At 36.7% G+C, this 18,523-nt stretch overlaps 1 protein-coding gene and 1 non-coding gene across 3 annotated transcripts in view; one reads left to right on the top strand and one right to left on the bottom strand.

The window, feature by feature from the left end:
• TAF4B (TATA-box binding protein associated factor 4b) overlaps positions 1–18,523 on the bottom strand; it is a 167,111-nt gene that overhangs the window by 13,721 nt on the left and 134,867 nt on the right. Inside the window, exon 15 of one of the 2 annotated variants that reach the window (XM_034943437.3) lies at positions 11,672–18,352. The exons of the other annotated variant lie outside the window; for it this stretch is intronic. Coding sequence (XP_034799328.1) covers positions 18,308–18,352 — 45 coding nt within the window. The 3' untranslated portion in view covers positions 11,672–18,307. Of the gene's footprint in view, positions 1–11,671; positions 18,353–18,523 lie in introns of those variants that run through there. 2 annotated transcript variants of the gene reach the window in all.
• On the top strand, positions 11,865–11,970 carry LOC112437851 (U6 spliceosomal RNA). The gene has a single exon (XR_003026352.1). It is a non-coding gene; the product is annotated as a U6 spliceosomal RNA (small nuclear RNA).

Below are 18,523 nucleotides of genomic sequence, written 5' to 3'. Positions count from 1 at the left end.
GATATTATTAGAATTTTGGGTGAGCTAAATTAAGTGAATTTGCCCCCTCACGCTGTGCAATGTTTAGTACTGCTGGCCCCAAGCCACAAAATGCCAACAGCACACAACCCACCCCACCCTTCACTGAATCACTGTGTCAAAACACCACCCCTTCACACATTTCCAAATGCCCCATAGGAGTACAGTTGAGAACGGTCTATAAGCTAATGGTCAAAAACACATATAAGCAGCATTTTAAAAAACATCTAATTACTAGACTTAATCTAGCTTGCCATTTTATTTCCAAAGCTAATAATTTAACTAACAATTACCTTTACTTACTTAACTTCCAAGGACAAATGTACATACTTTTATTTGCTACATGTAATACTAGTGTGGGACGATGAAGAATAACTGATTTTGTTGAAATCCCTAATGAGGGAAGCCAAATACAACCACTGAAAGCATGTCAACAGCAACAAACTGTAACACACAATAACATTAGCAAACTACTGAGAGGAGTAATAAATCCAGAAGATGAACGACATGTCATGAACAGACCTGGTGAATGGCCCATTTACGTATAATACTGGGTTAAAACAACAAAACAACAACAAAACGCCTGGGTATTCCCATGGTGTTCTTTGTGCCAGAAGAGTAGTAGCAAACAACTAAATCTCCTTGATAACACATTCAAGTTAAAGCAAGCAGATACTAATTAATCTACTTTACGGTTTTAATATTTAAACTTGTTGCAATCAAAACACAACATAACCATGTAATGACAAGGTTTGCTAGGCTTCTAGCATCTACTCATATATGCAGAGTTAAGAAGGAACACTGAGGAACAAAGAATAAAAAAGGATACAAGACCACATATATGCCTAGTGCTAAGAAGCAAAAGATGAATTAAACTGGCACATGATCCTAGAGGAAGAGATTGAATCGTAATCAATAAAGTTTTCCCCAAGAGCACAGGGCCAGATGGCTTCACTATTGAAATCTATCAAACATTTAAAGAAGAATTAACACCAATACTTCACAAACTCTTCTAAAAAATAGGAGAGGAGGGAACACTTTCTAATCCATTCTCCAAGAATGGTATTACTCTGATACCTAAACAAGCTAAAGACATCATGAAAAAACCACTGCAGACCATTATTCCTTATGAACATGGATGCAAAACTCTTCAATGAAATACTAGCAAGCAGAAACTAACAGTATATAAAAAGTGCTATACACCAATAACCAAGTGGGATTTATCCCAGGAATACAAAGTGGGTTCAATACATAAAAATCAATCAATGTAATACACCTTCTTTAGATAAAGGGAAAAAAAAAGCACAATCATCTCAAAAGAGGCAGAAAAAGCATTTGAAAAAACCTAACATTCTTTCATGATAAAAAGACTAAACAAACCATAAATATAGAAGGGAAACCTCCTCAACCTTAAAAAAAAGCATCTATGAGAAACCCACTGCTAACATCACACTTACTGGTGAAAGACTGAACTCTTTTCCCCTAAATTCTGAAATAAAAAAGGATGTCTGCTCCACCATTTCTACTCAACTAGTACTGGAGGTTCTAGCCAGGACAATTAGGCAAGAAAATGAAATAACAAGGCATCCAGAAGTGAAAGAAATACAACTACCACTATTTGCAGATGACATGATCTTGTATATAGAAAATCCCAAGAAACTCACAAAAAATTATTAGAACTAATAAACGAGTTCAGCAAGGCTGCAGGATAAAAAAAAAATCAATGTACAAAACTACATAGTAGTTCTATACACTGACAATGCACAACCCAAAAATAAAATTAAGAAACCAATGCTATGTACAACAGCATCAAAAATAGTAAAATATTTAGGAAAAAATTTAACTAGTGGTACAAGACTTGTTCACTGAAAACTATAAACATTGTTGAAAGAAACTGAGGAATATCAATGAAAAGACTATTTAATATTGCTGAGTTGGCAATACTACCCAAATTTGTCTATATATATTCAATGCAATTCCTATCAAAATACTGTCTACCTTTTTTTCTTTTGGTTGAAATTAACAAGCTGATCCTAAAATACGCATGAAAATATAAAGAACCCATAATAGTTAAAATGATCTTGAAAACAAATAGACTCACACTTCCCAATTTCAAAACTTACTACAAAGTTATAGTACTCAAGACAGTGTGGTACTGGTGTAAGGACAGATACATAGATTGATGAAACAGAATCGAGAGCCTAGAAATAATTCTATATATCTACTATCAACTGAGTTTTGACAAGGCTGTTGAGATCATACAATGGGGAAAGAATAATGTTTTCAAAAAATGATGCCTGGACAACTGGATAGCCACACGCAAAAGAATGAATTTGGGCCCCTACCTGACGCCATATACAAAAATTAACTCAAAATGGATCAAAGATGTAAATGTAAGAGCTAAAACTATAAAACTCCTAGAAGAAAACATAAATTATTGTGACACTGGATTAAGTAATGGTTTTTTTGGATATGACAACTAAATACAAGTAACCAAAGAAAAAAATGATAAATTGAACTTATTTCTAGAAAGTCAATGTACAAATGGTCTACAAGCACATGAAAAGATGCTCAACATCATTAGTCTTCAGGAAAATGCAAAGTAAAACCACAATGAGATACTACTTCTACACACATTACAATGGCAGTAATAAAATTTTTAAAAGGCAATAACAAGTGTTGGCAAGGATGTGGAGAAAGTGGAACCCTTGTGCATTGTGGATGGAAAAGTCAAATCATGCAGTTGCTATGGAAAGCAGTTTGGCAGTTCCCAAAAACACCAAACATAGTCACCATATGACCCAGACATTAGGGATATACCCAAGAGAAATGAAAATACATGACCACCTAAGAAGTTACATATGAATGTACATAGCAGCATTACTTATAATAGCAAGAAGTATAAACAACCAAATGTCCTTCAGCTGATGAATGAACAAAATGCATATTCATACAATGGAATATTATTCAATCAGAAACAAGAATGAAGTACTGATACATGCTACAATAGAGGCAGACCATGAAAACATTATGCTAAGTGAAAGAAGCCAGACACAAAAGGCCACATGTTCTATGATTCCGTTTGTATGAACGCCTAGAATAGGTGAATCCTTACAGACTGAAAAATAGATTAGCGGTTGTCAGGAACTGAGAGGATGACTGCTAATGGCCAAATAAACAAGCTATTTCTTTGTAGGGTAATGAAAATGTTCTGGGATTAAATAGTGGGGATGATTACACAGTCTTCTGAATATACTAAAAAGAGCTGGACTGGACACTTTACAAAAGTGAATTTATTGTACATGAATTATATCTCGATGAAAAAAGTTGGCACACACCTGATAAGCCAAAACAAGTTCAAATAAACACTTCAAAATCAACTTATGTTTACTTTTCCTTCAATATTCCATGGAATTCTTGAGAAAAATGCATACATAAACAGAAGCTAAATAGGGTACACTAAATATCATTATAAGGTATACCTAAGCAGATTCACTGTTTTTCATGTAAACTCGGTATTGTGGATAACATTAATTGAAAATCTGAACATCTAACTGGGACAAATTTCACAGAGAAATTAACCATCATTTAAACTATGAAAAGGTAATACAGTTACCAACCACTTTTCCCATAAACGTTGGTTTGTTGTTAATCAACACTCATTGATCACTTTGGAAAACCCTCTAAGACCTGACTGATACTTATTATAGGCAATCCTATATAACAGGCAATTCATGCTTCTCATAGTCACTGAAGTGTAAACCAAACAGCTGCATAAAGGCAGAAAGAGACAGGTACAACATTATGGAATAATAACAATATAACTGGTCCTGTGAGAATACTACAACTTAAGGAGAGTAATAGTACTCTAAATTATAGAAGAAGCAGGCAGACAGAGTGTTTCAAAAACTGTTTCCTGGGAGCCTGAAAGCTCATAGAAATTATCTTAAAGCTGGACAGCCTTTTAAAAAAAAAATTTCTTAGCATAAGCTCATGATTAGGCTAACTATAATTAAAGTGATATGAAGAAAAAAATACCATGTAAAGCCTCAAATATTACATATAAAACACCATTAACACACAATTTGCCCTGGGAAGAACAGTAACTGAAATACTTAATGGGACAGTGGAATGCAACACTAGAAATACTTGAGGAAAAGACATGGGAATCTTAAATTCTGTGAGCTCAATATTTTGCTAATAATAAACTGATAATTTTCAGTTTAACAAGTATCTATGGCTGGCTATCATGGCCACCATGCTAACAAGGTACATCATGGGCTCCCCTCGTACATCCGTAATCATGCTTTGTGTTAAGGCAGAAAAGGCTATAGTGGCATAAATCCAGCACTGCTATGATAAAGAAAGCTAACTTTTTGGACCACTAAATTCCAAGCAAGCTGAGACCTAGCCATTGTACTCAGTAACACTGGGTGAACAGAGGGAGGGAGGGAGGAATGAATAAATGAATGAATGAATACAAATGCCATCTCAACAAGTATATTACAACTCCTAAAAAAAGGATGGAAAGAAGATTACCAATTCAATTCAAAAGACTGAGAGATGACAAATGCCATCATGGATTATTTTTTAAAATAATAATATCCAGTATTGATGAGATGCTAATAAACACTTTCATACAACACTGGTAGGAATGTAAACTAGTTCACTTTAAGAGGAAAGCAATTGGCAAAACATTTTTTTAGATAACCTTTAATTTCTTTTTATATTTTCTACAATATACATATATTGATTTTGATTAATATAAACATTTTAAATTTAAAAATTAACATTAAAGAGGAAGGCAGGAACTAAAAGAAATCACCAGTCTAAGGAATCAAAAGGTATGAGTGACAATAACAGGAAAGGGACCTGGGAAGAGCTGACAGTGAAAAGCCCACTGGAGATAAAACACTAAGAGAAAGTGGGAGATAGATTCCACACACTAAAACTAAGAGAAGAGGGCAAGCTTTGGACCTCCTGACTAGGGTAATAAGGTGGAGCAAGGCTCATAGAAAGGGGGTCAATCCCCATTTCAGATTAAATGAGGTACATATTGCCTTTAAAATCCAAACGTGTCTCTCTCTTTGTGAAGGGAGAGGGGCTGACACAAGTTGTCTTACCTTGGAAAGGGTTTCTCAACAAGCTCCAAACTACTGAAGCCCTAGAAAGTTCACCAAGATAGTAGGCCCCTACATTTCTGTGGGACTCATTGCTCACCCTCTGGTATGCAAGCACCTTACTAAACTGTCAAGAGGTGTTGTTACTTTTTTTTTTTTTTGAGACAGAGTCTAGCTCTTTTGCCCAGGCTGGAGTGAGATCTCGGCTCACTGCAAGCTCCGCCTCCTAAGTTCACGCCATTCTCCTGCCTCAGCCTCCCGAGTAGCTGGGACTACAGGCACCCGCCACTATGCCCGGCTATTTTTTTGTATTTTTAGTAGAGACGGGGTTTCACTGGGTTAGCCAGGATGGTCTCGATCTCCTGACCTCGTGATCCACCTGCCTCAGCCTCCTAAAGTGCTGGGATTACAGGCATGAGCCACCGCACCCAGCCGGTGTTGTTACTTTTTGATCACCAGGTCAATCAGCATGGTATTAACATAACGGATAGGCAAAATATGTGGAAGGAAGGGGCTATCCAGGTCCTTTGCATAAGACTTGATACGTCATAAGACTTAATATAGCCCTGATGTAGGTTAGTAAGAGTGTAATGCAAACCTTGCCACTCAAAAGTAAACTGATTCTGATGGTCTTTACTAATAGGTATACAGAAAAGAAGTGTATGCCAGATCAATATCTGCATACCAAAAGTCAGGGATTGTATAGATTTGCTCCAGCAACAAAAGCACATCTGGAAAAAATACCTGCAATTGAAATCACCTGGATTAAGTTTATGGCAATCCACTGTCACTCTCCAAAGCCAAATAGGCAAGGTGAATGGGAATGTAATAAGAATCACCACTCTTGCGTTTTTCAAATCCTTTATGGTGGCTCTGCAATTCCTCCAGGAAAGTTTACTATTTTGGTAGGTAGACACCATTCTAGTAGCTTCCATTTTACTTTCTCTCACTTCCATGGGTCAGGAAACCAATGTGGGAACTGTTAGTCGCTGAGTTTATTCATTCCAATTCTCCATTCCAGGAATGGGGAAATAACCATGTTGTGGGTTCAGGGTCCATTGTGAGGCAGATCTATGCCAAAACTCCATTAACTAATGGAAAACAACGGTGTTTTGGGTCTCCTAAGATTTCCTATACATTGAGCCCCAGTGTCTACCAATCCCTAAAGTGTCTAATTATTTCCCCTTCCCCAGTGCACAATCACTCTGGCAAATGGCTGCAGGCCCTTTGAGGAAAGGCTAGAAAGAAATTCACAGTAGAATTTCTCACTGTGAGGCAGGGTCTTTCCTCAAGAGGACCTGGCTTTTCCTTCATTCAAAGGTCTGGAGGTCTGTAAACTGGCTTAAATCTGGGGACTAGTTGCGGGGGTATAATCATTTACTGAGATCATCAAAGTCACCCATCTGTTCACCAGACCTAGGGCTTATATGTTTATACAAATCAAGGAAGACTAGATTGCCCATTTTTCCGTTCTAGGGATACCATGATCACCTAGCCAATATCAAAGATCTCTGCAGCTCAGACTATTCTGATTACTGCACTGACTTTGCTGACCATTACGGTAACCACATTCACCTTGTCTTTAGCAATTAAATGACACTCCTACCTCTGCCACCTGGAATCCTATCATTCCCAATGAATTCCAGGACCTAGTTTGATGTCAGCAGTTCCCCTGTCATTACTAATTTAAAGTAAATAGCCAACAGAGCTCCTGAAGGGTGGTGAGGCTCCCCTCATGAATAGAGAAATAAGGAAATGGTAAGAATTAGGGGCACAGGTCTTTACCTCCATTCTCTTCTACCGGGCTACAGGGGACCACAGTTTTCTGAAGTGTTCTTTATTTACTTATTATAGGTGAGTTATTAAATGTTTAAACAGATTTATTGTCATCTAACACTTTTTATAAATATGATGTCGATTCAGTAGAATTTAGAGCATGCTGTTACTTTAGATGAAGTAGCTTCTTATATTTTAAGATTTTTTTTTTAACATTGTTTTGTTCACGCTTCATGAACAAATCTGCCTCACTTATTCATAAATGACCTAAACATAAATCTGAATTTTAGTTGGGTCTTTTTTGAGAATTCCTAATTTCTCACAGCTTTGATAAAATGAATATCCTCTGGACCCACATGTGTGATCAGGACCTACATGATAAATCCACTCTAGCATCCCAATTTCCCCAAGCCTTTGGATACAAATATTTACAATATACAAATAAAGTTCTATCATCTATCTCAATTTCACTTTCAGGCCACCTTCTGATCTAGCTTTAAGTCAACCAACTGAATTAACTGTTAAAGCCACTCCTAGCCTTCTCTCTGATCTAATGTCTTCTGTCTAGTATCTCTATTGGTGAGTCCATATCAATAACTTCAGCCTGATCCAACTTTATATTCCTTCTACCCTGAACCTACACCCTTAGGATCCATTCCCACACCATCCCCTCAGGTAACTGCAGGCAAAATCAGGTGCTTCGTACCTCATTCTCTGGGGGCTGCTGGAACCTGAGGCTGATTATAGGTATAGAAGCAATGAGAGGTGGTGAGGATAGGTCCTGAGGAAGATCAGTAGTCCCACGTAAGGCAACTTCCTTAAGGGAAGTCAATACAGTTGCTACAGGAGATTAACCTCCTTCAGACCGACAGGGGTAGAAGGACTGGAAAGGGCGGTTCAATAGAAATAGAACTGAGGAGTTCAAGATACCCAGTTTCATTGGAATCTGCTAATATCTCTCATGCAATTTTTAATTTTCCACTCTTTCCCAATAAATGTTGTACACTTTAACCCAAGAGATCTTACAAGATTGGAAGTTCAATCTGCGCTGTAATTCAGCCACCTGCAGGAACAGACTTTGGGTTTGGTGTCCAGAAATCTCTGCCTTTGGCTACAAGACATAAGGATTTCTTTTAGGGCAATCACAGATGATTTCACTCCCTTATGTGGACTCTGAGCTCAGAATTTACAGCCCTTTTCTTCCTTAAGTTCTCCAGTGTACTTTGAAGGAACCAATCTATCTCATTATTATTGTCACTAAAATGTTCTGTGGTAATAAATACTTGTTCTCCCAAAAACTTGCCTTCTAAGGGCATTTAATTTCTACTGTCTACAAGTTTTGCCACTGCATGCCACAGACCATCAGTGTCCCTTTTACCACTAGAGACAGGATCATCATTGCTGTTAGATCTGATTAGACCAGAGAACCAATTCTGGAAAACCCAGAACTAATTCAGGAACCCATCTTTTAAGGTGCTACTCCTCTGCAGCTACCAATGGTATAAAGCCCTGTATTAGTTAGCATTTGACCAGAGAAGACTAGAAATGATACAAAATATGGCATTACCAGAGATTTGGCCATGTGTAATTGTTAACCTAGTTAAACAGTTCATGTTCAGCTGTAACTCTGCATCTGGTGCTAGGTCTGGCCCACGGTTCAGAGGAGCCAAAAGAGAAGAGGAGCTAAGGAGCCCAGCTGCTGGGCAATGCCTGTGCTAGCCCATGCCAGCAACGCCTTTGAGCTGCAACAGCATCTGTTGTCCTCACCCTGATCTTCTAAGCAAAAGAATATGGCTGCAGTTTCACACTTACCTTTCAAAGTCAAAATGCTTCATGGCCCTTGCTAAGGATGCAAAAGAAAAAAGAAATCTGGGAAACAGTTCCAGCTTAGCTAGTTTGACACAATACAAGTCCAGCACACCATCTTTGTCTTAAAAACAGGTAACTTTCTTGGAGCAGTCCTGAGTCTTAACTTCTAACTCTTTTATCATTGCTTATTTCCTTCAGTATACCTTACATTTCCAAAGGGGTATTTCATTTTCCCCAACTGCTGTTCTTTCAAATACCCTTCTAGTCTAGTGTAACGGTTGCAAAATATTCCATTTCCTTTCTTTTCCCTTTTTTTTAGTTTCCTTCTGCTTCATGCCTTGTTTTTCTTCCATATTCTCCCTTTTATCTTTCACATAAAGGTTTTTCCTCAAATATCTGGCGATCCTTGCCAATCTGTTGTTATTTAAAAGTAATGCACCTGACTATTAGTATTTCAAGCTTCCTCTTTCCTCTCTTAGGCTAGTTATTTTTCTCAGAAAGAATGCCTCTAGTCACTAGTTTGAATCAACTCTCAAATTCTACTGAATACCCTTAGTGCCATTTTTCTCCTTTCTTCTTTGTTCTTGTTAATATATGTTTTCAGCCTCTCTCATTTATGTGGGACTTGTGAAAAAATGATAAGCCAATAATATGCAACTTAACATATTTCATAGTAAGTCCATAAAGATAGCTGACAAAGAGTCAACCTTTAAGTCTTTGGAAAATTTTAAAGACCAAACTAAAAATTCAGATTTATGTCTAGGTCATTTATGAATAGCAAGGCAGATTTGTTCATGAAGTGTGAACAAAACAGAATGTAAAAAAAAAAAAAAAAATCTTAAAATATAAGGAGCTGCTTTGTCTAAGGTAACAGCATGTTCTAAATTCTACTGAATCTATATATTTATAAAAAGAGTTAGATGACAATAAATCTGTTTAAACATCTAACAAGTCAGCTATAATAAACAAATAAGGAACCCTTTAGAAAACTGTGGTCCCCTGTAGCCTGGTAGAAGAAAATGGAGGTAAAGAGGGACTGCTATCTGTGCCCCTTAAGGAAATGCAAATTAAATCTGGGCCTTTCATGTGAATAGACTTTTAGTTAAATTACTTATGCACCTTTTCAGAGTGAAGAATCACCTGTAACAGCAACCAGAAACAGACAATTATCTTTAAGAAATACTGTTTGTCCCCAAAAGGTTCTAAGCCTTTGGGTTTTCCAAAATAATTTCAGGCTTAGTATTTCAATTATAATCTAACCCTATCCTCAAATGATGAAAACTAGCAAATATGGTAAAGAAAATGACACCTACTTAAGATCATTTAAATATCCATAAGAATTCAACCTGGTTCTCTATTTGAAAATGTACACATTTCTAAGTTATAAAAAAAACTATCCCTAAATGATTTTAATACTTAAATAAATGTTTTATAATCTAAGTATTTCTCACATAGGGTATTTTAGAGGTTGTTCAACACTTCTACACCATGTTTCCATGTAAAAACAGAACTTTGACCTTTGAAGAGAGCACAAAGGAACGGTAGAGATGCAATAAATAAAAAATTGCAGTGACAAACATTTTTAAGTGATTGATCGTATCTACTGCTAGCAAGAAAATGGAAAAATAGGCACTCAATCAGCAGTGGAAACTTTTGGAATGCTTTTGGTAAGCATTATGAGTGTCTATTAAATTTTGTGCATGTCCATGGACCCAAAAGTTCCACTTCTAGAAATCAATCCTGTAAAACAAATGATTACATGAAGATAAAACAGGATGCTCATTATTTATAACAAACACGTGAAAATATTCTAAATGTCTATCGGTGGATATGTAACAGTATGGGAAAATGTCTATGATGGTTAATTTTATGTGCCAACTTGACTGGGCTAAGGGTTACCCAGATAGCTGGTAAAACATTGTTTCTGTGTGTCTATAAGAGTGTTTTGGGAAGAGATTAGCATTTGAATCAGCAGACTGAATAAAGAAGAACCACCCTTACCAATGTAAGGATGCATGACCCAATCAGTTGAGAGCCTGGGTAGAACAAAAAGATAAAGAAAGGGCAAACTCACTCTCTCTTCTAGAGCTCGTACATGCATTTTCTGCCTTCAGACATCAGAGCTCCAGGTTCTCATTCCCGTATTTACACCAGTGACCCACCTCCAGTTAATTCCCCATACCCATTCTCAGGCCTTCCACCTTGGACTGAGAGTTACACCACACCATTGACTCCCCTGTTTCTCAGGACTTCACATTCAGACTGAATTATACCACCAACTTACCTGGGTCTCCAGGTTGCAGACAGCATAGCGTGAGACTTCTCAGCTTCCATAATCATGTCAGCCAATTCTCATTTTTAATATCCCTGTACATACATGTACATATGTATATCCTACTGGTATGCTCTTCTGGAGAATCCTATTAATGTCCAAGACACACTGTCCCACAAATTATAGAATAGTGCTTTTAGGATGATCCTATTAGAGTACTTAAAAGCACACATTTCTTTGGACATGTACTTGGGTTCTTCTACTTACTAATTATAGAACTTTGGGGAAGCAACTAATCCTCTCTATACCATAATTTTTTCATTTGAGGAAAACAACAGTATGATCTTACAGAGGAATTGTGAGGACTAATGAAGATAATACATTCTAATTGCTTGATAAAGCTAAACTGTGATTATTACATATATATTTTAAAAGCACATGTATATATAATGATTGTATTAGGTTGAACTATCTGAAACTGCCAATACTTAATTAACAACTGTTCACCTAAAAAAATGGCAAGTTTGTATGGTTTAACCTAACATATGCATGGAAATTTTCAGAAAGAATATCCAAGGAAAAGCTGTTTTAAATATTCTTCTATTGTTTCCTTACAAGGGAAAAATACTCTTCTCTACCATTTGGACATTTAAAATGTGAACATAGTTAAACATTCCCTCCTCTCAAATAAAAAGCTATCTATACCCCTTGCTTTAAGCAGTACTATCTTATAAGCATGGCAGACATAGGAGATCCCCCTTCCCTTCCCCCTAAATCAATAATCATTTGTTGACCGAGCAATCTACCTTCTTTTATTACTCTTCTAGGGAGATTCCACTTCATTTTAGAGAAACTTAAAGAATGCTAGCGTGCTCACTTTGACAGCACATATACTAAAACTGGAATGATACAGAAAAGATTAGCATGGTCCCTGCACAAGATAACAAGCAAATTCATGAAGCATTCCACATTTTTATATATATTTCATAAAATGTTGGCATTGGAAAACATGTTAGAGATTGTACACTGAGGTAAATTCATGCTAGTTTAAACACTGTCAGGAAGTTATTCATCAAATCTAATCTAAATATTACAATCCAAAGAGATCTGGTTTTAAAAATTCTATAACTCTTCCTTTATAAAATGAGCAGAAATAAAGAAATCAAGAAATAAAAATAAAATAATAGGCCGGGCGCAGTGGCTCACACCTGTAATCCCAGTACTTTAGGAGGCCGAGGCAGCGGATCACCTGAGTTCAGGAATTTGAGACCAATCTGGGTAACATGGTGAAACTTGGTCACAACTAAAAATACAAAAAATTAGTCAGGCGAGGTGGCATGTGCCTGTGGTCCCAGTTACTCAGGAGGCTGAGGTGGACGGAAGGCATGAGCCTGGGAGGTGGAGGTTGCAGTGAGCTGAGATCGCACCACTGCTCTCCAGCCTGGGTGATAAAGCAAGACCCCATCTCAAAACGAAAAACAAAACCAAAAACATTCTATCAGGTACAGTCAAAGAACTATGTACAGCACTGAGTTCGAGAAGACCACCACAAGTCTGTTGCTTTGGAAGCCCTATCTTGCTACATACTGAAGTGATTCATGGAAAGACAATAGTGTAGAAAATAATTAAGTCCACAAATCGCTACTACCACCTTCTCTGAAGATGACAAAGCCACGGACTCTGTCTCACTCTGCCGTCTGCTTTTTCCTCTTACCTGGTATAGACACACATGTCAACCACCAGAGTTCCTACGGTTCATGGACAGACCCCTCTCCAGTACCATCCCTCCTCTCCAAGACACTCCCATCTAGCTTTCCAGACTTTCTTTTTGGCTACAAGCCGGAAGCTTCTGCTGCCTGCTGAAAATCAGATTCATGTAATTCTGATTTTCAATCAAATATTCTAATGTATTGCTAACTGAAGTTTCAAAAAAGTCCTTTCTACTTTTATCCTCAAGAACAGAATTATAGGCCAGGTGCGGTGGCTCACATCTGTAATCCCAGCACTTTGGGAGGCTGAGGAGGGCAGATCACCTGAGGTCAGGAGTTCAAGACCAGCCTGGCCAACATAGTGAAATCCCATCTGTACTAAAAATACAAAAATTAGCTGGGTGTGGTGGCATGCGCCTGTAGTTCCAGCTACTTGGGAGGCGGAGGCAGGAGAATAGCTTGAATCCAGGAGGTGGAGGTTGCAGTGAGCCGAGATTACGACACTGCACTCCTGCCTGGGTGCCAAAGCGAGACTCTATCTCAAAAAAAAAAAAAAAAAAAAAAAAAAAGAATAGAATTATAGAGTAGCACTTTAACCTGCTTCTAGAAAGAGAGGACATATACTAATACATATTGCAATTTCTTTATTTTGGTTAGCAAATTCTATTTCAACTAAAATGATACTATAAGCACCATGTAGCTAATCTGGTGCTGTAAACCTGATTGTTACAGAAATATCAGCATTATGAAATCAACTGAATTACACGATCTTGGGAAGCTTCATTTATTTATGTTAGTAAAAAAGCATTCAAAGTAAAATAGTATGCTGAAATTCCTTAATATATACTTTCATAGCTCCAAAAATTGATTTTGTATAATTTTTTAGACATGTTATTACGTAAGGTTAAAATATAACTTATCTTTGTGCTGAAGAAAAAACGTTGCTGGATCATTAATAAGGCATGCAAAATATTTGAAAGTATAGCTAATGGGGGAAAAGAGAATCTTTCTAATCCAAGGATCTCTAATTAACACAGGAAGTAAAGTGATTGTTTTAAAATTCCAAAGAACCCCAAACACATCACCGATACAATACACATAAACAATACACACATACAAATACTCTAAATCTTAAAGTAGGTTTTATTTTACTGTATCAATATCTGTACGGCCTACATTAATTTAAAAACTAATTTCATATATATAACTTCAAACCACAGCAGCAAAAGGAAAGGACACATTTCAAAGTACTCCCAAATAGTACATTTTAACTATTTCTCCACCCTCCTGCGACCCACTAGCCAATAAGCTTATGGTACAAATATCTTATTCAAAATTGTAATTGGCACTTGCTGCTCTTTGTCAGGATAACATAAGGAGATAGCAGCTGATGCTATTCAATTTTACCAAGACTTCAGAGAATATCAAGTGTAAATTTCCAAAGGCTAGGTTAATATATAAATTATACAAATAGATGTTTAATGAGAAAAGTTTTGCTTTATCATAACAAAAAATACTCAAGGACAAAGGTCTAAAACTAATTTCTCCAATTTCTTAGCAACAATAAAGGTAATCTTCGAATGTTAAAGCGCTATGTTTTTGAAAGTTACATTTTTTTAAAAACTACCATCATTCTATTCAATCTTCCCAACTGAGAGTGCTCCCTTTTAGTAGGAAAAAACCTGCATTCAAACTAAAGAGCTACCCTCTGAAGAACTAGATTCTACTCCCACTTCTCTCTGGGATTATATGCTGATTCTAAAAAATTTAACTCAAACATGTTAAGATTTCAGGTTCCCATCGATAAAGAAGCAAACAAAAAGTAAAGCCTTTGTTTCCAGAGTACAGAATATTGAAAGTAAAAATGGTTTCATACATCATTTTTGTGTTATTTGTGAAGAAATAAAGCAAGTGAATAAAGGGTTTTTAACAATTGTAACTAATGCAAATCAGCAGTATACCTAAACATTGAAGGAGCATGCAATAGGGCTCTCTCCTCTCTCTCCTTTTTTCTTTCATTTTTTTCTTAGGCAGGGTCTTACTGTGTCACCCAGGCTGGAGTGCAGTGGCCTGATCACAGCTCACTGCCGCCTTGACCTCCTGGGCCAAGCTATCCTCCCTCCTAAGCCCTCCAAGTTGCTGGAACTACAGGCGCACACCACCACGCGCTGCCTTTTTTTTTTTTTTTTTGGTAGAGACAGGGTTTTGTGACCCACACTCCTCAGCCTCTCAAAATGCTGGGATTACAGGCTGGAGCCACTGCACCCAGCCTGTCTCTCATTTTGAAAACAAAAATGCCTTTAAAGTTAAAACACCATGAATAAAAATCAACAACAAGGAAACTAGTGTTCAGCAAATTTCAAAATAATAATTGTACTAAAAATGTCACCAGCTGATTAAAGAAATAGATATTTTCAATTCAAGTTGACATTATAGTCATCCCTTGGTATCCTTGGGGGACTGGCACCAAGATATAGATAGCAAAAACCAAAGACGCTCAAGTCCCTGATATAAAATGGCATAGTATTTGCATGTAACCTATGCATATCTTCCTGTATACTTGAAATCACCTCTGGATTACCTGTACTACATAATACAATGTAAATGCTATATAAATAGTGTAATACTGTATTTTTAAATTTAGTATAGTTTTTAATTGTTGTAGTGTTATTTTTTGTTATGTGATGTTTTTTCCTCCGAATAATTTTGATCTGCAGTTGGCTGAATACACAGATGTGGACAGAACCCACAGATCCAAAGGACTGATTATATGACTATTATCTCAGCTTAAAGTACAGGAAGTACAGGGGAAAATATGCATGCCTGAGTTCTCAAAACTAAAGAAGCACCAAGTGACAGACAATTCAATATATTTATATCCAAGTTAGTAAACATCTGTTTTGAAACTAAAAATTAAATAATTTTGCATTTTATTGTAGATAAATCACATAACGGTTTTTATCATTGTTTTGAACACAAACAGCACATTCGGTTTTCTCCCTAACCAATGGATTTTCTCAGATTCAAACATATAATAAATAAAAACACCTAAAAATCTGTTTATTATAAATTAGAAAGTATTCTCTAAAATTTGTGACAAATTCAAAGGAGAATAAGAATTGATGCTCAGGAGAGATTAACGATTAACATTGCAAATTCACTATGGGCCATTAATGCTACTGATAAAATACTATTAAAAGCCGAAATCATGGAATTATTACTATGATTACAAATATGACAATTCATTAAGCACTTACTTGAGGCCAGACACTAATTAAGTACTTCACATAAACCAATCCTTAAAACATAAGACAGGCAATATGCCCATTTTACAGGTGGGGATAATTGAGGTATGGGGTTTAAAGAACTCATCCAAGGTTACAAAGCTTAACAGAGTCAAGAAGCAAACCCAGATTTTTCTGAGTCCAAAGCACATATACTTATCCCATGTGCTCTGATGATTTCTCACAAAGCAAACATTTAACATAATTTGTTGTATAATGTTACTGTAGTAGAAAAGTCAGGAACTTAGACATGCCTGTAACACATTCTCAAAGGAATTAAAAGTTACAAATAACTACTCTTGCCACAAAATAAAATGTATGCTAACAAAGCATATTTATAGTAATATACTTAATGATGAAATAGCACACCCCAATTTAAATAAAATATTTACACATATCATATACAAATGGACCAAAAACAAAGAGCAGTGAGTTGTTCTGTACTAGAACAACTCAGTAGAGTTGTTTCTAGCAGAAAGATAAATTCTATGCTGAACTAGTTTTTCCATACTTTTTTTTTTTTTTTTTTTTTTGAGACGGAGTCTCACTCTGTTGCCCAGGCTGGAGGGGAGTGGCGCGATCTCGGCTCACAGCAACCTCCGCCTCCCGGGTTCAAGTGATTCTCCTGCCTCAACCCCCCACGTAGCTAGGACTACAGGCACATGACACCACACCCAGCTAATTTTTGTATTTTTAGTAGAGACGGGGTTTCACATGTTGGCTAGGCTGGTCTCGAACTCCTGACCTCAAGCAATCTGCCCACCTCAGCCTCCCAATGTGCTGGGATTACAGGTGTGAGCCAACATGCCTGGCCAGTTTTTCCATACTTTCAAACATATTATATTAAGATTTGGGGCCAAGAGTGTGGCTCATGCCTATAATCCCAGCACTTTGGGAGGCAGAAGTGGGAGGACTGCTTGAGGCCAGGAGTTCAAGGCCAGCCTGGGCAACATAGTGAGACCCTTGTCCCTACAAAAAAAAAAATTAAAATTAATCTGAGGTACTTAAGTAGTCAAACTCATAGAAACAGAAAGTAGAATGATGGTTACTAGGGGCTGGCAGAGAAATGGAGAATTGTTTACCGGGTATAGAATTTTAGTTTTACAAGATGAAAAGGTTTTGGAGGTTTTTTCAACAATGTGAATGTGTTTAACACTACTTAATTATACACGTAAAAATAAGATGGTTAAAAAAAAGGTTTGATACTAATATATAAATAGTCATAAATAGAACTATATTGGGCTACTATATTGGGCAGTCCTGCAGTGCTGCCCAATATAGTGGCCACTAGCAGCATATGACTATTAAAATTTGTATTAAACTAAAAAAATTAAAAATTTATTTTAGTCACACTAGCCACATTTCAAGATCTCGACAGCCATATGTGGCTATTCAGGACATTGCAGACACAAACATTTTCAAAACCATACAAAGTTCCATTAGATAACACTGGTTCAGAGTGTACAGAAACAGACCCAAATACATACAAGAATTTGTATTTTTGATATACAATTGTGTGTGATAAAGGTAGCATTTAAAATCAGCAGGGAAAGAATTACTGAGTAAATGGTGTTGGGACAATGATCTAGCCTAAGGGAGAATGAGAGAGGACTGAGGGACTAAAGCTAAATACACACGTCAACTCTTACTCAAGTTCGGTACGAATCAAAGATTTATGCTTAAAAAGTGAAATGATCAAAGTAGTAACACATAATTCTAATTAAGAAAGGGCCTTCTAAATAGAATATAAACCCAAAAGACAAAAATAAAAATGAAAGACTGTGGCATTTTTTAAAGGAAAAATAAAAACTTTTAGATGAATAAAGCCCAAACTGAAAGAAAATGGGGCTAGGGAAAATGGGTTGTTCTATTTCCTTAATGGATTGAAAAATGTAACTCCATGGGAAAAAGAAAAATTGAAAATGCCTATTTATACATGAAAAGTTGCTCAACTTACTCATAACTTAAACAATTAAAACTTGCATTTTCAGTCATGAGATGGCAAAGATAGTTCTCAGTGTTAATGTGAGTGTGGTGAGATAGGCACACTAATGAATATGAAAACTGATACAACTTAGAGGGTAATTTTTAAATTGTTAATAAAAATCATGAGCAACAAATAATATTTATGTGTTAAATAATACTGAGTGTGGGAACGACTTTAAAATAATCTGAGGGATGAAAATTTTAACCTAAGAAAGTTGGTGCAAATATAAATGAAACAAGATTAAGCATATATTGATGGTCCTGTCCAGGTGAGGTGGCTTACACCTGCAATCCTAGCACTTTGGGAGGCCAAGGCAGGTGAACTGCTTGAGCTCAGAAGTTCGAGACCAAGCTGGGCAACATGGCAAAACTCCGTCTCTACCAAAAAAAAAAAAAAAAAATTAGCCAGGCATGGTGGTGTGTGCCTGTAGCTCAGCTACTTGGGTGGGTGAGAGGTGACAGGATTGCTTGAGCCCAGGAAGTTGAGGCTGCAGTGAGCCAAGATTGTGCCACTCCATCCTGGGTGACAGAGCAAGACCTATCTCTACA

This window comes from Pan paniscus, chromosome 17 (assembly GCF_029289425.2).
Source record: "Pan paniscus chromosome 17, NHGRI_mPanPan1-v2.0_pri, whole genome shotgun sequence".
NCBI lineage: Eukaryota > Metazoa > Chordata > Mammalia > Primates > Hominidae > Pan > Pan paniscus.
The sequence above is the reverse complement of the archived record's forward strand: the minus strand, read 5'-3'. Positions and strand labels throughout refer to the sequence as shown.